The sequence below is a fragment of the Notamacropus eugenii genome, chromosome 3 (assembly GCF_028372415.1).
Source record: "Notamacropus eugenii isolate mMacEug1 chromosome 3, mMacEug1.pri_v2, whole genome shotgun sequence".
Lineage (NCBI taxonomy): Eukaryota > Metazoa > Chordata > Mammalia > Diprotodontia > Macropodidae > Notamacropus > Notamacropus eugenii.
The window spans coordinates 423,201,098-423,227,501 of NC_092874.1; the positions used below are offsets into that span (position 1 = coordinate 423,201,098).

Consider the following 26,404-nt stretch of genomic DNA (forward strand, 5'->3'; position numbering starts at 1 on the left):
GTGGGGGAGGAGTGTGACTACTGATTTATTTTTTAGCTTTAAAAAAAAATATTATTTCCTTTTTTAGGAATAACACCGGGAGCGGAGTCCTGATTCCGGGCCCCACCCCCGTTATCACCGCCGTTCCCTCCCTGGCCCCCTGCGGGGCCACGAGCCTCAGGGCGGGGGGCGGATAAAAGGCCGGGTGCGGTCGGGATGCTAGGCACGGTCCCCCCCCCCCCCCCCCCCCGGAGCGAACACCAGATCGGTGTAGGGCTCTGCGTGCCAAAGACGACGGCTTGCACCCGACGTGCGGGGAGGGGGCCGGCCGAGGCCAGGGCTGCTGGTGCCAATTCCCCGTTCAGGCTAGGAGCTGGGTTGGCGTGTTCTCACACCTGGTCCGGGGCCACGGGGCTCTCCAGTTTGGAGGGAGGGGACAGCGGGAGAGATAGCGAGTCAGTGAGTCTCAGGGAGCAGATCGGGCACGTCTGCGGGGCTACCTGGGCTCCGGACCCCGGCTCAGCGTGCAAAGCCCAGCCCCCTCTGCCAGGTGAGGCCCACTCCAGCCCTGCGCTGATAGCTGCGGCCGGCGGGCACCTGGGCGGACCGGGGCGGGGGGGTGGTCCACCGCAGGGCGCCCGAGCAAGAGTAGTAGGGCAGAACCCTCTGACCTCCGAGGACCCTCAGGACCCTGGCTGGTTCCCTCCCGAGGGGGAGAGGTGGGGAAAGCCCGGGGAGCGAAGCAGGAGGTGCGGCAGTTCTCCCTGAAAAGGTAGCGCCTGGGCGCAGCGCGGATAGAGCCCGAGCGTTTGGCTTGCGCCGGCAGGCTAGGGGAGTGCGCGAGCTTGCGCGCGCGCGCGGGAAGATTGTATCCCCCTCCCCCTGGCCCCCCCACCCCTAGCTTTCCCTTTTTCCTCCCCCACGCGAGGCCAGGACCCCTTGGCTGCCCCCGGCTGGGGAGGGGAACCCAGAAAGCTACTTGATCGGAAGGCGGACCGTGCGGCCCCGGCAGGTGATAGCGAGAGAGTTCTCACGCCCCCTCCTCCTCCCCTCCACACAGACACACACGCGCGTACACATACACACGCACACACACAGCCCTCCTCCTCTCCCGGCCCCCACCGTCTCTCCCCCACTCCCGCCCCCTTCTTTTTTTTTTTTTTTTAAGCAGCACCCTACCCCCACCCCACCCCCACCTTCCCGGAGAACACGCCCCGAGTATTTGGAGAAGAAGAGGCAGATAGTAGCAGTAGCATTGAACCTGAGGGGCTCCGGCTGTGCGCAGACCTGCCGCTCCCGGAGCGACGGGCGACAGACTAGGCGAGAAAGCCGGGATAAAAGAAAAGGAGAGCGAGGGGGGGAGCGACGGAGAGGCAGGGAGAAGGGAGCCAGGGAGACAGACATCGAGAACCCGGGAGATCAGACAGACGCGCACGCATACACACACACACACACACACACACACACACACACACACACACACACACACGCGGTTAGCCAACGAGCGCGGGAGAGAAGACCAGTCTAGAGCCAGACGGACCGACGCCCCGAGACGACCCCCTGACCCCATCCCCCCCGCACCCCGGAGACCCCAGGGCGGGATATGGTGATTGTCTTCACAGCCTCTCGGGATTTACAAAGACAACTCCGCCTGCTCAGGGCTCCCGCTCCAGCTCCTGCCCTTAGCCCCCGGGGCCCCGTTCCCCGAGACACCAGGGGGGGCTCAGCCCCGTGGGGGGCGACCCTGGCCCGAGACTGAGCCCCAAATCCCAGCCCCGTCCCCACCTAGTGCATGTGGAACTGAGCGCCGCCGGCCAGCGGGGAATATGAACCGGAAAGCAAGGCGCTGGATCTGCCCCATCTTCCTGAGCCTGGGCATCGTCTACATCAAAATTGGGTAAGGCACTTTGGAGGGTTGGGCAGGGCTGGACTGGGTGGGGGCGCACGGTCCAGCACCGGGCCCGCGACTATGGGGATCCCAGCAATCGAGTTCCTTGCGGAGCTCTTTGTCCCTTCTTCAGCCCGCGCCAGGTCCTGCCTCTGTCGGAAAGTTTGCGGTGCAGACAAGGAGAGGGAGGTTGTGATAGGTAGATCTGGGGGCGGCAAACTTCCCTGTCCAGGACTCTGGGCACTGGAGCCTGCAGCGGTGGCGAGGAGAGCGGAGAGCCAGACTGAGAGGCGTAGGGATGGAGATCAACGCGCGCTCACGTCACCAGATCCACCTAGACCGATACAGAGACACATACACACACAGACACGCAGAGAGACGCTCAGACACAAAGCGAGACTCAGAGTCCTCGGACACGCAGAGACACAGACATCCAGAGTCATTGACTCAGTCACACAAGGTACCTAGAGCACAGTCGCACGCCAGCCAGTCAGCCACCTACTATATAGATACACACGGTACAAGCTCACCCACACAGGTAGCCACGAATCTCTCTCTCTCTCTCTCTCTCTCTCTCTCTCTCTCTCTCTCTCTCTCTCTCTCTCTCTCTCTCTCTCTCTGTCTCTCTCTCTCTCTGTCTCTCTCTGTCTCTCTCTCTCTCTGTCTCTCTGTCTCTCTCTGTCTCTCTGTCTCTCTGTGTCTCTCTGTGTCTCTCTGTGTCTCTCTGTGTCTCTGTCTTCTCTCTCTCTTTCTCTCTCTCTCTCTCTCTCTCTCTCTCTCTGTCTCTCTCTCTCTCTCTCTCTCTCTCTCTCTCTCTCTCTCTCTCTCTGTCTCTCTGTCTCTCTCTCTCTCTGTCTCTCTGTCTCTCTCTGTCTCTCTGTCTCTCTGTGTCTCTCTGTGTCTCTCTGTGTCTCTGTCTTCTCTCTCTCTCTCTCTCTCTCTCTCTCTCTCTCTCTCTCTCTCTCTCTCTCTCTCTCTCTCTCTCTCTCTCTCTCTCTCTCTCTCTCTCTCTCTCTCTCTCTCCCCTCTGTCTCTCTCTCCCCTCTGTCTCTCATCTCTCTCGCTCATATGGGACAGATGCTCGGACCTGCCTCCTCCTCCTCGCAGTCTCAGCCTGATTCACAGTCTACCTAGTTATCTTCATTTCTAGGCAGCCCACTTTCCTATCTACCTGGAAGAGGCAGACCCCAGGATCTGGGTGGGTGGGGTGCAGTGGTGGGACCTGAGGAAAGGGCAGAAAGGTCCCACTAACCCTCTATCTTTTGCCTACTTTGCCCCTTTATTGTACGGTGTAGAAGTCTTCCCCTTCACCTCCCCAGCACCCACACACTAGAGACCTTCCAAACTAACCTCTCAGTCTCTGTGGGACCTCAGGACCCTGTGCAGGTGCTGTTCTGGGCTGAATGGGGTCGAGCTGAGCACATTCCCCCTACTGCTCACTCCCGTGCGTCCCCCCAACCCTCGTTCCCCCCCCCCTCCCCACAGACCCCGGGCATTGCGCCGAAGCCCAGCTGGGGTGGGGGCAGGGACAGGCAGGCTAGGCTGCTGCCGTTTGTTTTTTTTTTCCTCGATTCTTTTAAAAAATAACCTTATTGATTTATTTTTCCGCTCCCCCTCCACCCCCATCTCCAGTTTCTCCTTCACACATGCCAGCCCATCGCCCTCATTTAGCAATCAGGAAGCAGGGCACTTTGAGGAATGGTCCATTGGCTCTTTGTCTTTTAATTTGAAATGGGGATTAAAAAAAATCTCCCACTGTGCCCTCACTGAGTTTACACCTTTCTGAAATTAGGGAAAAGGTGCTAACAGAGTCTGACCCAAACCTCCTGGTCCCAGGAGCCTCAGGATGTACCCTGCCTAAGAGGCAGAGGATTGGAAGTGGGGTGGGCACATTGGGAAGGGGAGGAGCACTTTCAGTTTTCTTAGAGTCTGTGTACCACTTACAGTGGGGAGCAGCTTTGGTCTGTTTCCCCACCCTATGGTGCCATTGTGGAAAGGGCACTGCATCCAATGAAAATCAGGAGACTTGTGTTCTAATTGTGTCTTTGAAGCTTTACTAGCTCATGGACCTAGGGCAAGTCCCCTGAGCCCTCTGTGGGCCTCAGGTTCTTATCAGATTCTTGAATTTAGAGCTGGGACCTTATAGCTTTTCTAGTCTAACTTCCTCATTTTCATATGAGAACATTGAAGCACAGAGAGGTTAAGTGATTTGCCCAAAGTTACCCAGATAATAAGGATAGAGATGGAATTTGAACCGTGGGAGGCTCTCTGATTTCTAATCAGCTCTCTACTTCATGCAAAATGAGCGGATTGGACTAGATTACCCTTACAACTATAAGGTGCTCAGTAATTTTCGGAAAAAATGTGGGTTCCTTTTGCACCAGCATTACTATTTTACTTTTATGACTCAGTAAGTCATGTTAACTTGTTATAGAAGTCCTAGTCTTTTTCCTTAAGAACATCTTATTTTGATTGTATACTGCATTGTTAATGTAGAAATCTCCCAGTGATACGGACTGTGAACTTTCCCTTCTGAATTCTGGTCACAATGTCATGAGAGAGTCATAGCATGGGAGCTAGAGTTTGAAGGAAACTCAAAGATGATTCCACGAGTGGGAAACCTGTGACCTTGAGGCCACATATCTCTCTCTCTCTAGATCCTTAAGTGTGACCCTTTGACTGAATCCAAACTTCCTTGGATTTGTTGAGTGAAGTTTGGATTCAGTCAAAGGGCTGCACTTGAGGACCTAGAGAACCACATGTGGCCTCAATGCCACAGGTTTTCCACCCCTGATAAACCAGCCTTTTCTTTCTACAGATGAAGAAACTGAGCCCAGAAAGGTTAAGTGCCTTGCACAGTCACATGACTCTTTAGTATCACAATGTCTTCTGATGTTCAATTCATATGATTCCATTTTCATTTTCTTTCCTTAACTGAGACAACTTTGGTTCATACTAATAATAGTTATGGGCTTATTGGCTAATTACTTCAAATAATCTATCCATTCCTTAGGTTATTATTGCAGATATGTCCAACTTTAAGCAAATTCATTGTATAAAAATTTACATTTACTAGTTTTATAATTGAGGGGAGTGATTTTTGTATTGACAGCTATGTCCTCAAGTATATTTAAAAGATGATTCCCTTTAGAAAAAAGTAATTTACATGAATTTATAGAAACACATTTATTGTTCAAAGTGAGGCTTACTTGTATTGCCATATGTTTATAACTAATGAATAATTGTTTTATTGTTATTATACATGTTGTCAATATCAGTTTTATAACCATTCTAGAATCCTTTTTTAAAGCTTTAGGTTCAGAGAACAGACTATTTTGAGTTGTTATCCCCTTGAAGTAGGCACTTGAAATGAGTGAGGAAGATATTTGACTGAGAAAGTTGTAGCCTCTGTTAAAAAAGAAAGCTTGGAGTCAGTGTTTGCCCCAGAGGGTGGGCCTGGTCTGACCCTGACCCCACAAACTGCTCCCTGCCTTGATGGCCAGTCTGTCTCTCTCTTCCTTTGCAGGGGCTTTTCCTCTGTGGTGGCTCTTGGGGCCAGCATCATCTGTAACAAGATCCCAGGGCTAGCTCCCAGACAGAGGGCAATCTGTCAGAGCCGACCTGACGCTATCATCGTGATTGGAGAAGGGTCTCAGATGGGAATCAATGAGTGTCAATTTCAGTTCCGAAATGGTCGTTGGAACTGCTCAGCCCTGGGAGAGAGGACCGTCTTTGGGAAAGAGCTGAAAGTGGGTATGTTACCTCTTCCTTGTTTACTGCAGAGCTAGAAAGAATCTCAGGGCCACCAAACAGCAGCAGGGAAGACTTTGAGCCTTTGTCATTGTGGACTACTGGTTACCTTGTAAGCTTCCTTTGTGTTGTCCATTCCACTTGCTTACTTCATGCTCTTCCCCCCACTGTGGAAATGCAGTTTTGAAAATTTGTTCTTCACTTGTTTCAGTTGTGTCTGACTCTTCATGGCCCCATTTGGGTTTTCTTGGCAAAGATACTGGTTTGCCATTTCCTTCTCCATTTCATTTTACAGTTGAGGAAACTGAGGCAAAAAGGAGTAAGTGAATTGCCCTGGGTTACACAGCTAGTAAATGTCTGAAGCTGGATTTGAACTTAGGAAGATGATGATTATTCCTGACTCCAGGCCCAGCACTGTATCACCAAGATGTCCTTATTTTTGAGAAGATTGCCCTTCTTTAAAGGGTCCTAGCTTCACCTGTCTCTCATCTTTTAATGAAGAGAACTCCATATCTCTCTCTATCTCAGTCTCTCTCTCTGTCTCTCTCTCTCACATACACTATTTATATATTTGTTTCTTCAGTAATCAATGAAAACTGGGGGATAAAGTAATACATAGTTGATGCCAATAATTGTCCAAATGCCATACCCAGTGAAGTAGCCAGTCCATGTGGACTTAATGTGGCCTCTTCTCTTTGGGATGAGTCGAGGGACACAGAGAGTTGTACTAGGTTGTTGTATGATAGTATTGTTTTCTTTTGGCCCTATTAATCCAGAAGGACTATTTATGGTAGTCATGTACCATGGTTCCTCAGCTAACCACTTATAAGCAGCACTTTGCTTGGGATATCATCTAATATTCCCAAAATTTCTTTCACTCCTATCTTATTGGATCCTCACAACCATCTTCGACAGGGCAGGGATTATTATTCATTTTACATATGGGTAAACTGAGGTTCTGAGAAGTTAAGGAACCTGTAGTCAAAGCCAGAAAGTAGCAATGCTGGGGCTGGAATTAAGGTTTCCTTTTGCTCTCCCACTGACACTTTAGAGTTTCTTGTTGCTTCTTTTCTATTTCTACCTTCATTGTGGAAGTTGATAGACTGCTTGGAGGAGTGGTTGTTTGTTCTTGTGCCCGAGGTCACGATTTCTGGAGCAGAAGTACTGTCAGGAGAAAGGGGGTGACCATCAGAGTTGAGAGTATTATTAGAAATATGGCATACCGGTGATTATCATCAATAGTGATGATCACCTTGGTGACTGTACTGCCTTAGTCTCCTAAACTTCTTGTCTCTACGGGCCCAGATAGAAAAACTTTCCTTAGGGCTACTTCTTGGAGGGAACACAAACATGAGACACATGTTCCTTGGGCATCCAATAGAGCAGCCCCCTTAGAAAGTCATGGGGAGTCTACTCATGAAGAAAGGGAGGACTCTCCAAGATCACTATGATCACATTGCCTTTCAATGCTAGAGAGAATTCCTAACTCTTAGTAGCGGTGATATTGCAACATATCTCACTTTACTACAACAGAATGATGCTGACAATTTGCATTTTGCCAGTGGTCTTCTGTCACTTTTGTCCTTGATTAAATACCTTGCAGTTAATTACTTCTTTGGCTTGAGATGGATTCCAGGTTTCATTCTTTGGAATCAGTCCTTGCTGGTTGCTTCCACTTTAACCTTCTCTTTAGTGGGCTCAGATGGGCAGCTAGGTGGTGCAGTGGATAGAGCACCAATGCAGGAGTCAGGAGGACCTGAGTTCAAATCTCACCTCAGACATTTGACACTCACTAGCTGTGTGACCTTGGGCAAGTCACTTAATCCTAATTGTGTTATCCTGGGTCATCTCTAGTCATCCTGATGAATATCTGGTCACTGGATTCAGATGGCTCTGGAGGAGAAGTGAGACCGGTGACCTGCACAGCCCTCCCTCCCTCAAAACAAAGTCCAGTGCAAATCATGTCGTTATTTCTCTGATGGCATGGTCTTCAGCAACGAAGGATGAACACACACAAATGGGGTCAGATAGCTTCAGGTGCTGGCATCTTGATGTTTTGATGAGGATGAATACGTGTGGTTCTTGCCCCATCAGGGAGGTCTTCTTGGATAAGGAGTGAGATTGAGAGGTAAGGAGCAGAGAGTGTGGCCATTGTGAAATGAAAGCCTGTTGGAGATAGAGCAGCTCAGTAGAAAGCCGTACGGATACAGGTGAAAGGTTTTAAGAAGCAGATGCAAAGGGCAAGAGAATGGTCTTCATGGAGACATGCAGAGAAGGCTTAGGGAACTGGAGAATCTCTGTTGGAAGTTCAACCCCTACCTGAACATAAATCCTGACTTTTTGACATTGCCAACCTCATCCAACCACTTTCTTGAACACTGTCAGTGACAGAGAGCTCATTACCTCCCCAAGGTATTCCATTATACTGAGTCTGACTTAACAAGGGTCATATAGCTAATAAGTACTGAGTCAGAATTTGAACCTAGGTTTTCTTGACTCTAAATCCTAAATCTAAATCTAAGACAATTCCACGATTCATTTTACCTTTTCCAAGTTAGTGAGATTGTGGAAAAGTGGGTTCCTCCACTGGTGGGGAAGAATGGGGCTGAAGAAGAAGAAGAGAGAGGAAGAAGAACCATCTTCCTTCTGCCATGTAGTCTGTAACTCAAGATGAGACACAAAATTCCTTCGGGAGATGTCCTAGCGAGAGACAAAGGCTGTCCTGGGCAAAGGAAGCAATCTGAAACTTAGAGATTGATACAAGGTAGTCAATCTGGGAACTCATCCCCATAGAGGGAAAACACTGATCTATGCCAGGATTAGTTGAAGGGGTTAAGCAATTATTGGACAGGGAGCCAATGCTAAGGGTGAAGAAGCCTTTGAAAGACATTCAAAAGAAGCCATCAAGGAGGCCAGAAGAATTCTTGGAGAAAATAAGTCAACATATTCTATGAAAAACCAACAGCTACTAGCTATGTCAATAGTGGTACTAGGAGCCAGCCTGGGTTCACTATGAATAAGTCATGCTCAGATGAATTCATGTTTTGTAATCTGGCTTCTAGCTCCAGCACTGGAGAGGTAACACAGTATAGTAGAAAGAATACTGTTGAAGGATCTGGGTTCAGATCCTAGCTTTGATACATTTCATCTGAGTCACCTTGACTTAACCTGTCTAGATCTCAGTTTCCTCATCTGTAGAAATGAGGGAAGTATAATAATTGGCCTCTGAGGTCCCATCTAGCTCGAAATCTATGATTCTATGATCCTAAGATCACTTGTTTGGAACAGTTCTCTTCATTCCACTCTGGAACTGTGCACCACTGGCCAGGCTGCTTAACCACTCTCAGCTCTAGTCCTCACATTTTTAAAATGGGGATAATAATAGCATTTTCCTCACAGGATTGTGGTGAGGATCATGTGAGATAATGTATGTAAGACTCTTTGCAAACCTCAAAGTGATACATAAAAATGAGCTGTTATTAGTTGGTAAATCTTATTTGCCCTTTTCTTAGTACTCATCTGTCTTGACCTGTTTACATGCTGGGCACTTTTGATAATGCCCCCTTCATAGATACTCTTTTCTTTTTTGGCTTTCTTGACACTGTTCTTTCTTAATGCTTCTACCTGTCTGCCCACTTGGCCTCCTGTGTTAGATCATCATACATGACCTGTTCTCCACGGAAAGGTGTGACCTAGGATTCTTTCCTGGGCTCCCTTAAGGTTCAGCTTAGATACCATCCATTCCAAGACACCATTTTTCTCATCTTCCTGGTTGTTAATAATTTCCCCTTCTTCAGATGTTATATATTTATTGATATACACACATCACATTCCCCAAGGGAACATAAGCATCTTGAGGCTTTTTGAGTTCCCAGTATCTAGGAGAGTATCTTGTGATTAGTATATGTTTAAAAAATACCCATTTGATTGAATTGACTTTCTTGGTAAGTTTACTAGATTGGTAGATCAGGGCAATGCTGTAGACATCGTTATCCTGAGTTTTCAACAAAACATTTGGTAAAATCTCTCAGGATATTCTCGTGGACCAGAAGGAAAGATGTCAACTGGTGGGTAGGAGCCAATCAGATGGCATAGTGGATTGGGATCAGGAAGACCTGAGTTTTAATCCTGTCTCAGATACTTACTGGTTATGTGATCTTGGCAAGCTCTCTCAGTCTGTTTCCTCACATGTAGAAGGGGGATAATAATGATACAATAGGGTTGTAGTGAGAATAGATGGGGTACTATAAATTTTATATTTATGTTTACTGCAAATTTTAAAATAGTATTATTAGATTATTAATAGTAGCAATCCAGTTAAGTGGATTCAGAACTGTTTGAATGACTGTCTCAAAAGAGTGTAATGAAGATTTAATGACATCTCTAGGTCCCAGTTCATGGCCCTGTTCTGTTCTCCATTTTTACTAATGACTTAGATGGAGATATCAAACCAGAGAATAATAGATTTAAGGCTAAAAGGGGCCTTAAAAACCATCTCATCCAATTCCCTTGTTTTTACAGTTGAATTTCCTCAACTAAGGCCCAGGGAAATTAAGTGACTTGCCCAAAGTCACACTGATAGTAAGAATTAGTGGCAGTATTTGAATTCCAGGTGCTCTGACTCCAGAATCCATGCTTTTTCTTTTCTTTTTCCTTGTTTCATAATAAGTTTTATTGAAGTCTTTAGGTTTTTAAATTAAAAAATTATTTTTAATATTCTTTTAATATGTTGAGTTCCAAATTCTTTCCTTCCCTCCCCATTGAGAAGGCAAAGCAATATGGTATGGGTTATATATATAAAATCATGCAAAATACATTTCTATTTTAACCATATTGCCAAAAAAAGTGAGAAAATGATACATTAATTTGCACTCAGAGTTCAACAATTTTCTATGTGGAGGTGAAATAGCATTTCTTCATCATGAGTCCTTTGGAATTGTCTTGGATTATTGTATCCGAGTCTTTCACAGTTGGTCGTCATTATGACATTACTGTTACTGTGCACAGTGACCTTCTGGATCTTCTCATTTCACTTTGCATCAGTTCACATGAGTCTTACCATGGTTTTTTGTTTTTGTTTTTTATCCTGAAGCCACCCCCCTTGTCATTTCTTGTAGCACAATTGTTCTCCATCATAATCATATGCCACAACTTGTTCAGCCATTTCCCAACTGAGGAGCATCCCCTCAATTTTTAACTCTATCACCAAAAAAAGAGTTACTAAAAACATTTTTGTGCCTATAGGGCTTTTCTCTTTTCCTTTGATTTTTAGTGGTATTGCTGGGTGAAAGGGCATGCACAATTCTATAGTCTTTTGAGTATACTTCCAAATTATTCTTCAGAATGGTTGAACCAGTTCACAACTCTACCAACAGTGCATTAGTGCATTTGTTTTCCCTCATCCCTTCTAGCATTTGTCATTTCTGATAGGTGTGAAGTGGTACCTCAGAATTGTTTTAATTTGCATTTCTCTAATAAATAGTGATTTAGAGCATTTTTTCGTGTGACTATGTATAGCTTTGATTTCTTCTTCTGAAAACTGCCTCATATCCTTTGTCCATTTATCAATTGGGAAATGCCTCTTATTTTTTATAAAATTGAGTCCATGCTTTCTCAATGCTGCCATCCTGCCTTCTCTTCTCTCCACCCCCCCCTTTCACTCTGAAGAAATATTCCTGAGATATGAAGATTACATAAACCAAGGAAAGAGAGTTTATATATGGAACTACCAGAATTAGGACTCAAAAAAGTCTTGAGACCACCTGAAAAATGAGGTTAAACCTCAATAATTTGGTCTCAAACTATGATTTCATCAGTATGGGGGACTCCCAGTAGGGAAACTCCCTTCACCGATATAGATCAGCCACCGTTTTATAACTGATGCTTTCCTGAGAAGCCTGAAGCCCTTTGTCCATAGTCATGTGGATCATAATTCAGATTGGAACCCTAGTGCTAAGGTAGGACTAGAACATGATGGTTCTAGCCCTCTGTCTTCTATGCCACACTGCTTTTCACCAATAAGTCAAAATCAAATTAGGCTGACTATCCTACATGTAAGTTAAACAAACTGATGACAAAAGTATAGGATGCAAGAGCCTTGGCTTCACAGCAGTTTATAGGAAAAAGACAACAAGTTTTAATTGTCTGAAAGCTCAGTATGAGTCAACAGTGTGATGTGGCTGCCAACACAGCTAATGCAATCTGAAGTCATCCTGAGAGAAGTGTGGTGTCCAGAAGAAGGTCAGACCACATCTGGAGTATTTTGGGTACCCTACTTATATTTATAAGCTGGATATCTTCCAAAGGTGTAAAGCAGGGTGGTGAGAGGTTGAGAAAGTAGACCATCTAAACAAGAGGCAGCGGAGACTGGGATGGAGGCTTTGCCTGGCAAAGCGAACTCTTGAATGGGGCAGGGGGCCATGACAGGATTCAGGTTGAGTCTTTAGTTATCTGTCGGGCCTGTGGAAGAGAGTTTAAATTTCTTTTATGTGGCTGCAAAGGACACACCTAGTAGCAAGGAAGAGAAGTTAGTGGGAGATAAATTTTGGTTTACTTTCAAACAAAATGGGGGAAGGAAGAATTTGTGATACTGCAGAAAAAACGCTGGATTTGGAACTGGGGGACTGGGACTCTTTGCTATATTTGGAGTTGGAGCTTTCATGCTTACTACCTGTGTAATCCTGGGTGTGCTCCTTAACCTCCCTGAGGAGCTTCCCTGTCCTCTTCTGTGAAAATGTAGATGACCCTTCTGCTCTCCATCTGGGCTCCTCTGCTCAAGGAGAACTTTCCAATAACGGAATAGGCTATTTTTGGGGGGAGGGGGAGAAGAGAGGAGAAGTTTGCTTGAGCAATTCAGGCAAAAGGAGCAGATGACTACTTAGGGCTCATTAGAAGGGATTCCCAAGATGTGTAGAGGACTGGGAGGTGGATAGAGCACTGGAGAGACAGACTGTATCCTGCCTCAGACACTGACTAGCTGTGTGATCCTGAAAGTCGTATCATGTCCGTTTGCCTTGGTTTCCTTATCTGTAAAATGAAATCCCTTGCAGCTCTAAATGTATGATCTTCCATGACCTCTGAAGTCCATTCTGACTCTGATTCTGTTCTGTGATTTCATGGTAAACTTTAGGTAAAGAGAATTCAGAGAGGCCAATAATAGCTAATCTTTACATGGTGCTTTGTGGTTTCCAAAGCTCTTTACATATGCTATCCTGTAGGACTTTATCTTCATTTGACAGACAAGAAAACTGAGGCTGAGAGACATTAAGTGACTTGCCCAGAGACACACAGATACTAAGTGTGTAAGTTAGAATTTGAATTCAGGTCTTCCTGACTCCAGCCCCAATACTCTACCCTAGGGGTAGAGAACTTGCAACCTTGAGGCCACATATGGCCCTCTAGGTCCTCAGTTGTGGTCCTTTGGATCTGTTCTGTGAAGTTTGGATATACCCAAAAGGCTGTACTTGAGGCCTCAAAGTTGTAGGTTCCCCACCTCTTCCCTTTCCACTGTCTTACCTAACTGCCAATAAAATGCCAGAGATGGCAGAAGACCCAGAACCAGAAATAAATGGAAGGGAGTCCCTGGAAAGGATAATGTTTATGGGATGTTCATTCCTGTGTTCATGGGAGTTAGCCTCCCTAGGAGGCAGGAGGCAAGGTTAGGTGGGAGGAAGGCCTTTTGAGTCTTAGAAGGTCAGTCCTGGTCACCCAGGTTTTGAAGGAGTTTGTTTATTGCCAGTGTTTTGCATTTTGGACTAGTGGTCCCTTCACCTCAAGTTGTAATCTACAGGGCCCTTTGAAGAAACAGAGAAAGTCCCAAGGAAGTCAGATGTCAGGGGGAAGGTTACCATGGACATGCACTGTCTAAATTAGAACCCCCTCAGACAAGACCTTGGTCTTTGAGATCTCCTCCAGAACAGCCTTGTTGGGCCCTGGGAATCCAAGCTCTTACTCTCTAATCCTGGCCAGCTTGTGTTTTCGCTCTCATCCTAACCCCCCTAAGGCTTGGAACACAGAGCAAAAGCAGCTCAGAATCCCTCCCAAGATGTGGTTAAGCTGCTGTTTTTCCCTGTTCTGTGATCAGTGATTCCTTATTTACTGTAAATTAAAAATAAATTTGCCTAAGTAATCCTCCAAGTATACCTACCAGTTTAAAAGGAAAAGGTGTCAAATTGGCTTGACCTTGAACTTGGGCTTCCCAGGACTTCTTCTGAGGTATTTGCAGTGAAGGGCTCCCTTGGGCCCCATTGAGTTTGGAGACTAGGACTTAGCGAAAAAGAAAATGGAATCAATCACTCGATCAACAGATATTTAGTGAGTATCCCTTATGTTCAAGACCCTTCTAGGATATATTATGGAATGTGAACAATTATGAGACAAAGTCCTCCTACAGAGCTTATACTCTAGCTGGAGAGACACAATGTACAGGTAAGGCTGTATACACGAGTGTTCTGGTGGATAGTAAGTCCCATGAAGGTCAGACAAGGCTTTAAAGGGTGTCTGAAAGTGACCTTCCTGTTAGATGAGATCCCCTCTGAGCTCACAGCACTTTGTTTGGTAACCCTTTAATGCATTTGTCTTGTTTTATTATGTATTTTGTGTCTCAGTTTGTATCTTAACCCTCTACTACACCATAAGTTCCTTGAGGGCAGGAGATCTAGACTTTGTGGTTCCTCCAGTCCCTAGTTCAATGCAGTAGGTGTCTAATACTTATTTTTTTGTTTTTGTTTTTAATTTTAAAGAAATGACATGATCAAAAAGCAGGTGGGAAGACATCAGGCACATTCAGTTTGCCTGGAGGGGTGACTTTTTGTAAGGTAGTAGGAGAAGAAACTAGAAATCATAGAGCTAGATCAGACCATGGGAGTCCTTGCATGTTATCCCTAAGGACCTAGATCTTTACCTTTTGGAGCAGGTGGAATCCCTGTCAGCTTTGAAGCAAGGGAATGATCTAAGTGATAGAGGCATTTCAGGAAGATTATTGTCTCTGGCCACAGGGGAACGGGAGGGAAGGAATGAAAGTTAGAGAACCTGGAGATAAAGGGACCAGGGTGGGGAGGGGCCATTGTGATTGTTCACATAGGAGGTGATAAGGCTCACCAGTGTGGTAAGAGTTTCCTGGTAAACCTACAGAGGAGAATGTTATGATGACTCATGATCAGGGCTTACCTCTTGACATCACAATGGCTCCGCTCCTCTTGGTGGAAGATTAGTCTCTGGAGACCCAGGTCTGGAAGGTTAGGGAAGGGAGGGACAAGGGGGCAAGAGCTCAGCAGGCCCTGCCTTGCTAATAGATGCTGAATGGGATGATGTCACTTAGATGGCATAGGACATACTGCCCATTTTTTCTCACAGCCACAGGGAAGGAATAGGATAGACTGAAACTAGGAGGGGCTTGCAGTGAGCTTTCACTAGTAACAAAGATTAAAAAGAAAAAATTCAGCAAAATCGGTGGACACAGCCAGACCTCTAGCCCCTACCTCTCCAATAGGAAAGGAGAGAGGTATATTGCTTCTTTCTACTTCTTCGGGGTCATGTTTGTTCACTCAGTGAACAATCCAATTTAAATTCAACCCAATAGACATGTGTTTAGTGCTTACTATGTGTAAGGCATTGTGCCAGTTTGGGAATACAAAATCAAAAACATAGAGGCTCTACCTTCCAGGAACTTAAATTCTGTTGGCTGATTTTATTCACACCAGGTTGTTTCTGATTTTCCCAAATTCTGGAGCTCTCACTCTATTTTGAAATAGTAACTTTATATTCTACAATAATGTTAGTGATGGTGTCCTGTCCATGATTGCGAGGACATGAAACTGGAGTTTTTTCCACTGGTGGGATCTGTTGTTCTAAGTCACAATAATCATGACAGCCCAGGTTCCTCTAGCACTTTGACCTTTACAAAGTGCTTCTCTCAGAAGAACCCTAAGAGGAATGTGATACAGATATTCTTATCCTCATTTTACAAATGAGGAAACTGAGCCAGAGAGAGGTTAAGTGACTTTCCCAGGATCACACAAATAGCTAGTGAGAGCAGTGATTAAGTGCTTATTGTGTGCCAGGAACTGTAGTAAGTACTAAAAAGGAAGTAACCCAAGTTTGTGCTTCTATTCTAATAAGGGAAGCCAACCCCTAGAGGGGAGCTGCTAAGGGGTTCTTGTACTGCATGCTATGTTGGGTGGGGATGTCCAGGAAGTGCTGGGGAGGTCTGAAATGGAGTAAGATAAGGCCGTAAGCTGGCCTATCAAAGCCTAGGGTGGTTCCCTGTTGGCAGAGTCCAGTTTTCCTGTGGGAAGGGAATGGATGTGATGGTCCAAGTGGAGGTGAGTGAAAGTAGCATTTCTGGAGATGTCCAGGATGTGGACAGTTGTCAGTGTCAGAGACTGGATTTGAACTCAAATCTTTTCACTCTAAGATCTTTTCTACCCAGTAGAATGTCCTTCAGGGCAGGGACTTTTTTGATTCTGCTCTTGTCGCCTCATTGCTTAAGAGTAGGCACTTACTTTAAATGTTTGTTTATTCAACAGGATTGTTTGTTGAATTATTCACATTCTCTCACCTGTTCCTTCTTATGATCATAGGACTATAGATTTTTGAAAAGTAGAAGAGACTTTAGAGACTACCTGGTCCAGCTCCCTCATTTCACAGATGAGAAAACTGAGGCTTATGGAGTAGAAGTGACTTGTTCAAAGCCACCTATGTAGTGCTCAAACCTTTTGACTTCAAAAAGCACATTGCCTCAGAAGTCTGGCAATGGAGGGAAAACCCAAACAAATGAAATCTCAGATCCTTGAACTATTAAAGAAATACTGGACGATGACGAGGATCAGACACTTAGCGAGTATTCAAAAGACAACGTTGGTCATGTAGCCCAATCCCCTGCCCAGTGGATGAATCCAGTCTACAACATCACCAACAAATAACTATAAAGTCGTTGCTTGTACTAATAATAGTCAACATTTATATCACACTTTAAGGATTAAAAAGTGCTTTTTGTAACTTATCCTGTCAACATGTGTTTTTGAGATGACTTTAGGAGGGCTCTGGCCAGCTCTAGTCAGGGAAGATATTTGACTTGGAGTTAAGAACAGAGCTTTCAAACTTGGCCTCATCCATATTAGTGCTCTGCTTCTGGGGAACGCTTCAGGTTTTAAGAAGAAAGGGGAAGACAAATGAAAAAAATTGAGAGGGCCATAGTGGTTGCCTGTATTTATATTACTCAGAAGACCATATGAATTAGTGCTGCTTAAAGGTCCTCTGGTCCAACTCTCTCATTTTACAGATGAAGAAAGCAAGACCCAGAGAGATTAAGTGACATTTTTGGTTTTGCTTTCTCCAAGTCCCATCATTCTGTGTGTCTCTCTAAATTTTTTCATGAGCTTCCTATCTATCACATTTTATTGTATTCTTTTTTTGTTGATAAGTTCATGAATTTGTCAATGTGGGAATTTGGTCCTCTGACATGGAACATAACCCTTCTCTGATTTGCTTGATAGTTTTATCCTCCTACAGCCAACTCATTGCTCAAACTGATAAACCATCATTTATTCATCCATCCACCAATGGTAGGACATATTTAGGTTGCTTTCCATTTCTTTGGAATTGCAACCCATGTTACTACTTTTAAACATATGCTATAGTTTTTCCCCTCTTCCATTTATGATGGCTCTTCAGGTACTTAACAAATAAAAGAATCCTAGGGTCAAAGAGTCTGGATATTTTTTTTCCCATCTTCTTATGTATAACCAGATCGCTCTTCCAAAAAGTTTTAAGCAGTCTGCAGGATATGAGTGGTTCTCCTGTTCTCTGCCCACTTTTGGATCTGTCTGTGTACCTATAAAGTTCTGTTGCCTTTCATAGCTTTATTTATAAGGATATAGTCAGACATCCTCATTTTGTCTCCAATTCTGCTAAATTCTTATGAATCACTTCGGATATATCTTTTCCCCTATCTTTGTACTGTTTGTTTGTCATTTTTATGGGGATATTTCCACTATATTCATAGAGCATGGAGACATTTCTTCCTACTCTAATATACCATTCAGTCATTGCCATTGGATAAGTGGTTTGTTTCTAGTTTTTTTTCTATTCTAAAGAGGGCAGTTATGAATATTTTTCCGTGGAAAGTCTCTTCCCCTCACCTCTCTTTTAATGATAGCCTTGGGGTATAATCTTCTCTAGGTACATAGCTAAAAAGAAACAAAAAGATGAACTAACCTGATAAGGTCCCAGGTTGGCTCCAGCACATATCGTCCCCTACTTGGGACAAGAGATAGATTTCTTCCCAAGTTAGTGGACCTTTGTCATAGACTATCACATCCAGGGGGTGACCAATAACAAGTGATAAGAATGAGTCACACATTCCTAGAGGGACTTGGCAAAGTTGTTTCTGCCTTTGGGATCTCTTCCTCTCCTTGGCAGAATCCTTTCAGCCTCGGATTAGAATGTTAAATAATCAATGGGTTCATGAAATCAAATTAAACTCACAGAAATAGAGTTAGGAAATGGTTAGAGGTGACAGAGGTTGGGAGGGTTTATAGATTTGCTTTCTTAAAGCAAACGTGTTAAGCTGTTTAAAGCATTTAGAGTCAGAAAAAAATACCTTTCTCATGAAACTGAGATCAGAAGGATAACAGCCTGAACTTGTGAAAATAAGTGTTTTTTGGGGGTCATGAATCTAGGTGGTAACTATGTAAATATGAGCAGGTCTTGATTTTGGGGGAAAGTATCATAGGGATTATCTGTGAGGTATTTGTGAAGGGGGTATTTATGGGTTATTTATGGGAAGTATCTGTGAGGGGGTATTTATGGGTTAGTTTGTACATGGACTATGGAGGTGTGTCCGTGGGGATGAGTCTGTGGGGATGATGTAAACTTCTTGAAGGCAGAGACTATTTAATTTTTCTCTTTGTATCCCTAGTGCTTAGCACAGTGCCTGATATATATTTTAGACACTTAATAAATGCTTGGTGATTGGTTGACACCTGTATGTATGCAGAGGTATCTCCAAGATAATATACGAGGTGTGCATATGCATTGTAGTATTTCTATTGGAGTACCACTGGAAGGGATGTTCTGGAAGGTATATCTGAGGGATTTTTCTATGGGGTATGTCTTTGGAAATGTGTATTTATGTGAAGGTGTACCATGATGTTGTCTGTGGAGGGTGTGTTTATGGGGATGTGGGGGGAAGGATAGCCTTGTGGTTGCGTCTGAGTGATTATAATCTTTTCTGTGAGAGTGTGTAACAATGGAAATCTCAGTGGTGGTGAGGGTAGTTTGGGGTTATGGGTGTGTTTGTGTTGGGGCATATCTGTGGTACCTTGGATCTATGGATTTGTTTGAAGTACTCTATCTGTGGGGAATTTTTCTGACAGGTTGTGACAATTAGGGGTTTTGGGGAGATTTGTCTGGGAAGTGTGTCTGTGGAGTAGGGTGATTCTTCTCTGTCTATATCTATTCATTAAAGGGTCTTAGACAAATTTCCCAGTCTTTGCAAAGGGGATGAGGAAGCTGGACTAGATGATCTTTGAGGTTTCTTTCAGTTCTAACATTCTGTGAATCTTTGATTCTAAGCATGCCTCTACTATTAAAATTCTAAAGCTTTATGCCCACAAAGAAAGAATAAAATGGAACTTTACATAATTCTTCGATGAATATGATCTGTGTAGACCAACTACAGTCTTAATGAGGTCCCCTTAAATTGTTATTCTTTTCTTTAGGGCAACCTTTCAGTCTGAATTACTTGCACAAATTGCCTTCTATTTCTGTCATGTTGTGATGACACAGATCAGATGTTCCCACAGAGGTCAGTCTTGGCATTTATAACCTAGTGGCCTTGTCCTAGCACAGGTGACCCAGCCATGCTTGTTTTCTCACTCACCAAGATAAGCTGGTTTAGGGGATCAGCTCATTCCTTGGGCTTAGTCAGGAAGACCCAGATTCAAATTCCTCCTCAGGCAATTGTTAGCTGTGACCCTAGAGAAGTCATTATTCTGCTCTCTCAGCCTCAGTCCCCTCATTTGCCCAATGAGTTGATTGGACTGAAGAGCCTCTAAGGTCCCTTCTGTACTAAATCTATGATCCTATGATCACCTTCCCTTTCATGCTTAGATGCTCATATTACAATACACTTTGGCTACATGAGTAATTTAGGAGAGGCATTCCTTGTTTGTTTGAAAACACATTTAAGGATGCCACGTAGAAATTTATTGTTGCTCTAGAGGATAAAGAAAGGAATAATCGGCAGAGATTCCAAGGAGGAAGACTGACTCAATAACTTTCTAGTGATGAAAACTGTCTAACGGGCTGCCTTTTGTCATTAAAAGTGAAACTGTGAAGGGTACGATAAAGGAGACTCGAATTAGGGAGGAGCTTAGAAAAGATGCCTTCGAATATTCCTTTCAAATCTCAGGTTCCATGAACTGTTTGAAGACTCTTCCAACTCTGTAAATTAAACATCCTTTGTTCCTCCAACATCTCCTCATATGATTTGGTTTCCAGATCCACCTTCATGCCACCATCTTACTCTCAGTGTTCCCTAGTTTGGTAGTGGCCCTCTTATGATAGGGTGCCACAAATGAGGGCATCTCCAGATGTGGTTTCCCTAGTACAGGATACAGAGACACTATGGCTTCCTATGTTCTATTAATACAGACTGATGGACTAGCTTTTTTTTTTTTTAATCTGAAGCATATTTTTAACTCATATTAAGTCTGGAATCTTCCAAAATCCTGACTTTTTCCCCCACATGAATTGCTATCAGTATGGTAAACCTCATCTTGGTTGGTATAAATGGGGTTCATGACTTAGATAGGAGCAAGAGAAAGTATGGCATGGTGGAAAGAACCTGATATTTGGAGTTTGAGGCCTTAGGTTCAAATCCTCACTCTTTACTTAACCACAGGTTAAGTGGCCTCAGGTCAATTAACTCCCTGAGTTTCTGTTTTCTTCTGTGCCTAACGAAGGGTTTGAATTCATTTATGTCTACCATTTAGTGTCTGTGACCTGTGAGGTCTGCTCTCTCTGTATTGTTAAAGATAGAAAGAAATAAAAAACTCCTCTAATCTCTTCCTCTCTTTCTTCTTTGGATGAAACTAAGGCCCAGAAAATAGAAGTCACTTGTCCAAGGTCCTGTAGTGACTTAGTAAAAGAGATAGAAGACCCCCAGTCAGGTGAACTTTCCACCCCATCAATAGCTTTGGATGATTATTTTCCATTAGATTTTGGTTATGTGTCTTTCCTTCCACTTTTTATACACACACATAGAGTTCCTACATTCATATACATGCTTAATCCATTCTACCTAGACTTTGGCTCCCTGAACCTTGGTACTCCTCCATCAATAGCCAGGTACCCTTCCTGAGTTTCTGCCTTTTATTTCATCTTGATTTATAGCCATATACCTAGGCAGAAAAAGTTGGATCCCAGGAAGTAGACCAGGAATTAGTTTGTCTTCACTGGACCATTTACAGTGGGAATCATGAGCTCAGAGGAGCCTTGAACAAAAGCTAACCATCCCACAGGACTGGCAAGATGGACTGTGTTTTCCATCTGTATATTTTCCTAATCATCATATATTTCAGCTCATGTCACTGCAGATAACTCCCTTTCTGACCCATTGCCTTTAAATAGCCCAAAAAAAAAAAATACAATGCACTTTGTGGTTTCCAGTAAGATACTGTAAATACACCCTGATAATATTCCGGTGCAGACCATTTATAGCAAGTCTACAGGGTGGTGGAATGGAATCTATTAGGCAGGTTTGGATACAACTTTGTTTCCTCTGTCACAGCAAGCTGTCCTGGATTATTATCTTGCTGAAATGCAAAGTGGGAGTTTAACCATCCTCCCTGTTTTCATTTAAATGAACTAGAAGTGACAGGCTCTGGCCTCCACTAACAGAAAGAAAAGTCTGTTTTGAGAATTCACAAGTTGTCAACACAGGTGTTCAATATTCAGAGTCAGTTTTAAAACAAAATAACTTTGAAGTCAATCTGTCTTTTCCCCCCATGGCAAGACCTCATCTTCAAGCTGGTGTTTTAACTCTGGATGATGACTGAGCCTGTCAGCATCCCGGGGCTCTAGAGACAGGAACCTTCCTGTTTACCCCGGGGCTTGCTCTGTGGGCTTGACTGCCCCTCCAGTCTCTGGGGCATGAGCTGGTCACAGAAACCCAGGGTTTGAGTGAGAAGTTTCTGCTTTCCTGAATGCCCCAGCCTTGGCTAGAGAGAGGGTGTTGGGGAAAGGAAGGGCTTCCTTCTCATCATGTAGCATCTTCCTACCTGTGTATGGCAGTCTCTAGGAGAAGAATAACTGAAAAGGTACTTCCATTGTCCTCAGTGGGGAAGCAGCCTTAGTGAACTTAGAGTTAGCAGCCCTGGATCCTGGGCTCAACTGTGCTGGACAGGCTTGCCTCTCTGTGCCTCAGTTGTATCATCTATGCAACAAGGCAGCTGGACTTGGATAATCTCTTAAAGGCTCTTCCAGTCCAGGAATCCCGCTTTCTAGGTTTCTTCTAGCACTAAAATTCTGTGATGCTCTGAAACCCATTAAATGATGGTGCCCATCCTTGGAACTTGATATCTCTTTTTGTATCCCAATTCAAAGAATATTCATAAGGCAGCACATACAAGTCACCACTTAATCATTACATAGCAGAGGGCTAACATAGAGACTTAGGGCATTACAGTAGCAATATCCCTCTTTCAATGGGGACGAAAACCACCCAAACAGCCGCCACATGGCAGAGAGGTGAACACTTGGCAACTCCCAGAGAGCAAGGAGATTTTTTTGGGCATTTTTTTGCTTTAAGACCCCAAATTCCTTGCTTTGCTGTTACACTCAGAGATATAAGAAACTTGGAGGCAGTTTGGCAGAGAAGAAAACATGCTAAACTTGGAGTCAGAGGACTGGGGCTCATATTTTTGCTACTCTTAGTTCTTCTGTTAAATCTTAGGGGTAAACATGTTATCGTGGAAAGAGAAATCAGCTCTTTTATGGGGCCTGTGTTCGAATTCTGCTTCTGCCATGTAATACGTGTATGATCTAGGGCAAGTTTCCTCATTTGTAAAAGAACAGGGTCAGGCTAGTGGCCTTTGAGATTGCCCCAACCCCAGATCTGTGATCCTCTGTCTTGCTATCTTCTGAGGTCTCTTTTGTACTAAATCTGTGATCTTAAACTGGCTCGATTGGTCACCGAGATTTTTCCAAATAGGACAGATTGGGCCAAGGCAAAATTATGCATTTAAGAGGCTTGCCTTTGACACTCCCTTCTCAGGATGCTCTAATGCAAGGATCTGTCCCCTTTTGTGTGTTATGGACCCTTTTGACAGTCTAGAGAAGCCACAGATCTCTTTTCAGAGTAAGGCTTTTAAACGCATGAAATAAATGGGATTACGAAGGAAAACAATTATACAGCTATCAAAATATTAAAAGAACACACAAATTCCTGGGCAACCCACTTACATGAAGAACCCCAACTTTAGCATCAGGTACTAGGGGGCCCTCAGACTGACCTCTGGCTGTCTAGGGTGTCCCACCTGAGTTATATATAGACCTGAGCACTAGACCCCTTCCCTACTCTCATCCTCAGGAAATCCTGTTCCACTAACTATGACCTGGGACAGGATCTGATGAGTGAATCCACCAAAAGTTGTTAATGACTAAATAGATCTTTTGCATTTTCTCAAAGCCCAGTGACTTAAGTAAAAAAAAAAAAAAAAAGATTCTCTCATGTCCAGGCATGACATTTTGGGGGTGGGAGACACTTTCCTTTTTTTAGGGGAAATTTGGGGGGAAAGGGTGTTCCTTGGCAGTCCTAAAATTCCACCATATATGCAGATACTTACTTGTCTCATTTATTTGGCATTTTAAGAATGACAATGCTTTCTTTTTTCCAGCCACTCTGTTGGGTTAGTAGTGGAAGGATTACTTTCCTCATTTAAGAGGAGGAGGAAACTGAGATTTATCTAGTGGAGTGACTTAGTCAAGGTCATACAGCAAAGTGTTAGAGCTGGGATGTGAACTTAGGTCTCTTGACACCACACTTAGAGTGTTTCCCATTACATCACCATTCCTCCTTCCTACTCCATCCTGTTCTCCATGCTCTCCCCTCTCACATCCCAGGACATGCTATGGAGGTCCTTTGCTAAGGGAGAGATCTCAGCCATTTGAATATGTATAAGTAGAGAAGAAGACTGGTTAGGAGAGGGGCTGGATTTCCACCAATCCCTCCCATCCCCTTTCCAGAATCAGAAACATCAGACCCTTTCTCTTCTTCTGCTCAGTGTTGAAGTGCAGTCTAAAAGAGCAGAAGAAACTGTCCAAGAATAATTCTTTCTCTGCCCAGGCTGTAGCTGCAGCGTTGTTGCCAAGGTCAGCGAGACCTTGGGTTCCTGGCTGTGGAATTGCCCTCTCGAATGCTTTTTTGGGTAGATGGACCACACGCTGCTGCTGAAACCGCCTTTCTGTCTCCCTTTCTCCCAGCCCATTGCTGGCTCCCCTGTATCTTCCATATGAGTACTGAGCTTCTGGTTTTCATTTCCAACTTGGAGGTTTAAAGAGGCATCAGATGAGAGAAGGCCTTGAAGTCAGGAACATCTGTCTCTGGCAAGTACTGACTGGGTGACCCTGAGCAAGTCTCTTAACCGTGGACTGCTCTAGGCAACTTTGTAAGACAGTAAGTTATGTAGGAGGTGCCAACCTGCACTAGTAAAGGGAATTTTATCCTATCGAAGTTTCTGAGACTAGTGGTTCTCAAAATCCGGTCCATGGACCCCTAGTGGTCCCTGAGACTCTTTCAGGGACCCATGGAATCAAAACTTTTTATTACCACATTAATTTCTTTTATTTAATTTTTAAATTAAATGTTTTTATTAAAATTAAATAATTTAATTAAATTAATTTAATAATTATTAATAACTGTTTATCATATATAATAAAATGATATTAATTAAATTTAATTTCTAATACACTAATATCAATAGACACAACTTACATAAACAAAGGCTTTTTGGGGCCTTCTAAAATTTTCAAGAGTGTTTAAAGAGTCCTGGTGCCAAAAAGTTTGGTAACCACTACCAATGAAATCACAGGTGTGTTCCCTAACCCTCATCCTTACCCTCTCCATAATTTAATTTCTCCCTATAGTCTTTACCTTAACATCCCAGGGCTTACAGATATAGTCATTTCATTAACAAGAATTTATAAAGTGTTTATTACGTACAAGGCATTTTGGAGACAGGTGATCTGAAATAAAAGGTACCTTGCTTTATGAAAACTTAGGACACCTTCTTGCCCCATGGTCCAGAGCAGATGTTTCAAAAGTCAGAGTCTAGAGTGGGATAACAGCCAATGAGCTGACAGGTTCCTGTTTCTCATTGTTTTTTCTCGTGTTTCATCCCTGCTAATGACAGCAGTGAGGACAATACTGATTCCATAGACAGAATTTTTTTCTTCTTTCTATGAGTTCTAGACACTTTTCATAGAACATCTTGAGAGAATTCCCAAGTGGCTCATAGCCTGCTCACACCAAAGCTACTCCATCCCTCCCTCTCCCCAAATTGCTGATGGAAACAATTGTACCACACTATAAAAACAGCAGCTGACATTTATAGGGTACTTATGGTTTTCATGGCCTTTTACTTACATGGACTCATTTGATCTTCCCAACCACCCTGTGAGAGAGGTGCTATGATCACCTTTTTATACAGGAGGAATTCAATTACCCAAGCTCACCCCACTACCGAGTGCTGGATGTCTTTTTGTTTCTGAGTCATCCTTCATTCCCTAGGTCCCATCCAGAATCACAGAAAAGAGGCTGGCAGAGTATGCATGCAGTTTATGACAGTGAAAACTGAGTCCCAGTGTGAAAAGAGATACATCTTGACCTTTAAAAAAGAAGAATGGTTTAATTTGTGCAATGATTTATCCTTTTAAAATGTTTTTCAGACATATTATTTAGGCAGCTGGGTGACTCAATGGATAAGCGCTGGGTCTGGAATAAGGAAGACCTGAGTTCAAATCTTGTCTCAGACACTTTCTAGCAGTGCGATCCTGAGCAAGTCACTTAACCTCTATTTGTCTAAGTTTCCCTCAACTGTAAAAGGGCGAACATAGTGACCCCTCCCTCCCAGGACTGTGAGGATCAAATGAGATAATATTTATAAGGTGCTTAGCATAGTGCCTGACATAGAGTAACACTATTAATGCTATTATCATTGTTTCATTTGTTCTTATAGTATCTCTTTAATGTAGATAGGTAGGGAAAGGACATGAGTGAGTCACAGAAGGCATAATGGGTTCACTAAGAACAACTCATGCCAACTTAAATTGATTTCCTTTTTTTGTTGTTGTTTGCTTAAAAGATGGATAGAATATTTTAGAGTAAATGTAGCTTGATTTGGTAAAGCATTTAACAATGCCCTTATGATATCCTTGTGAAAGACATATAGAAATGTGGGCTGCTTAATAGCCCTGTTAGGTGAATTGGAAGTGAACCGAAGAGCTGTATCTGAAGAACACTGGTTAGCGAGTAGAATGGTGTAGTAAATAAAAAGTACTGGATTTGGACTCAGAGGACAAGGATTTAAATATCAACTCTACCGCTTACTCCCTCTGTGTGACTTTGCAAAGGTTATTTCATGACTCTGAGCCTCAGTTTCCTCATATATAAGATAAGGCAGTTGGACTAGATGACCACTAAGGTGCCTTGCAGCTCCAAATCTATGACTGAGTAATTGTGCAAGGTACTCTCTCATGGTAGCTCCATCCATAGGTTTATTTTGT

At 43.7% G+C, this 26,404-nt stretch overlaps 1 protein-coding gene across 2 annotated transcripts in view; it reads left to right on the plus strand.

Annotated features, from left to right (window-relative positions):
* The first annotated feature begins 336 nt into the window (after positions 1-336).
* The window catches only part of WNT7A (Wnt family member 7A), a 101,148-nt gene continuing 75,080 nt past the window's right edge, over positions 337-26,404 (plus strand). For both annotated transcript variants that reach the window (XR_011964641.1, XM_072598240.1), the window contains exons 1-2: positions 337-1,876; positions 5,394-5,620. Coding sequence is in view for 1 of the 2 variants with exons in the window: in XM_072598240.1 (XP_072454341.1) it covers positions 1,806-1,876; positions 5,394-5,620 (298 nt within the window). In the remaining variant the exon portion in view is untranslated. The remainder of the gene's footprint in view (positions 1,877-5,393; positions 5,621-26,404) is intronic.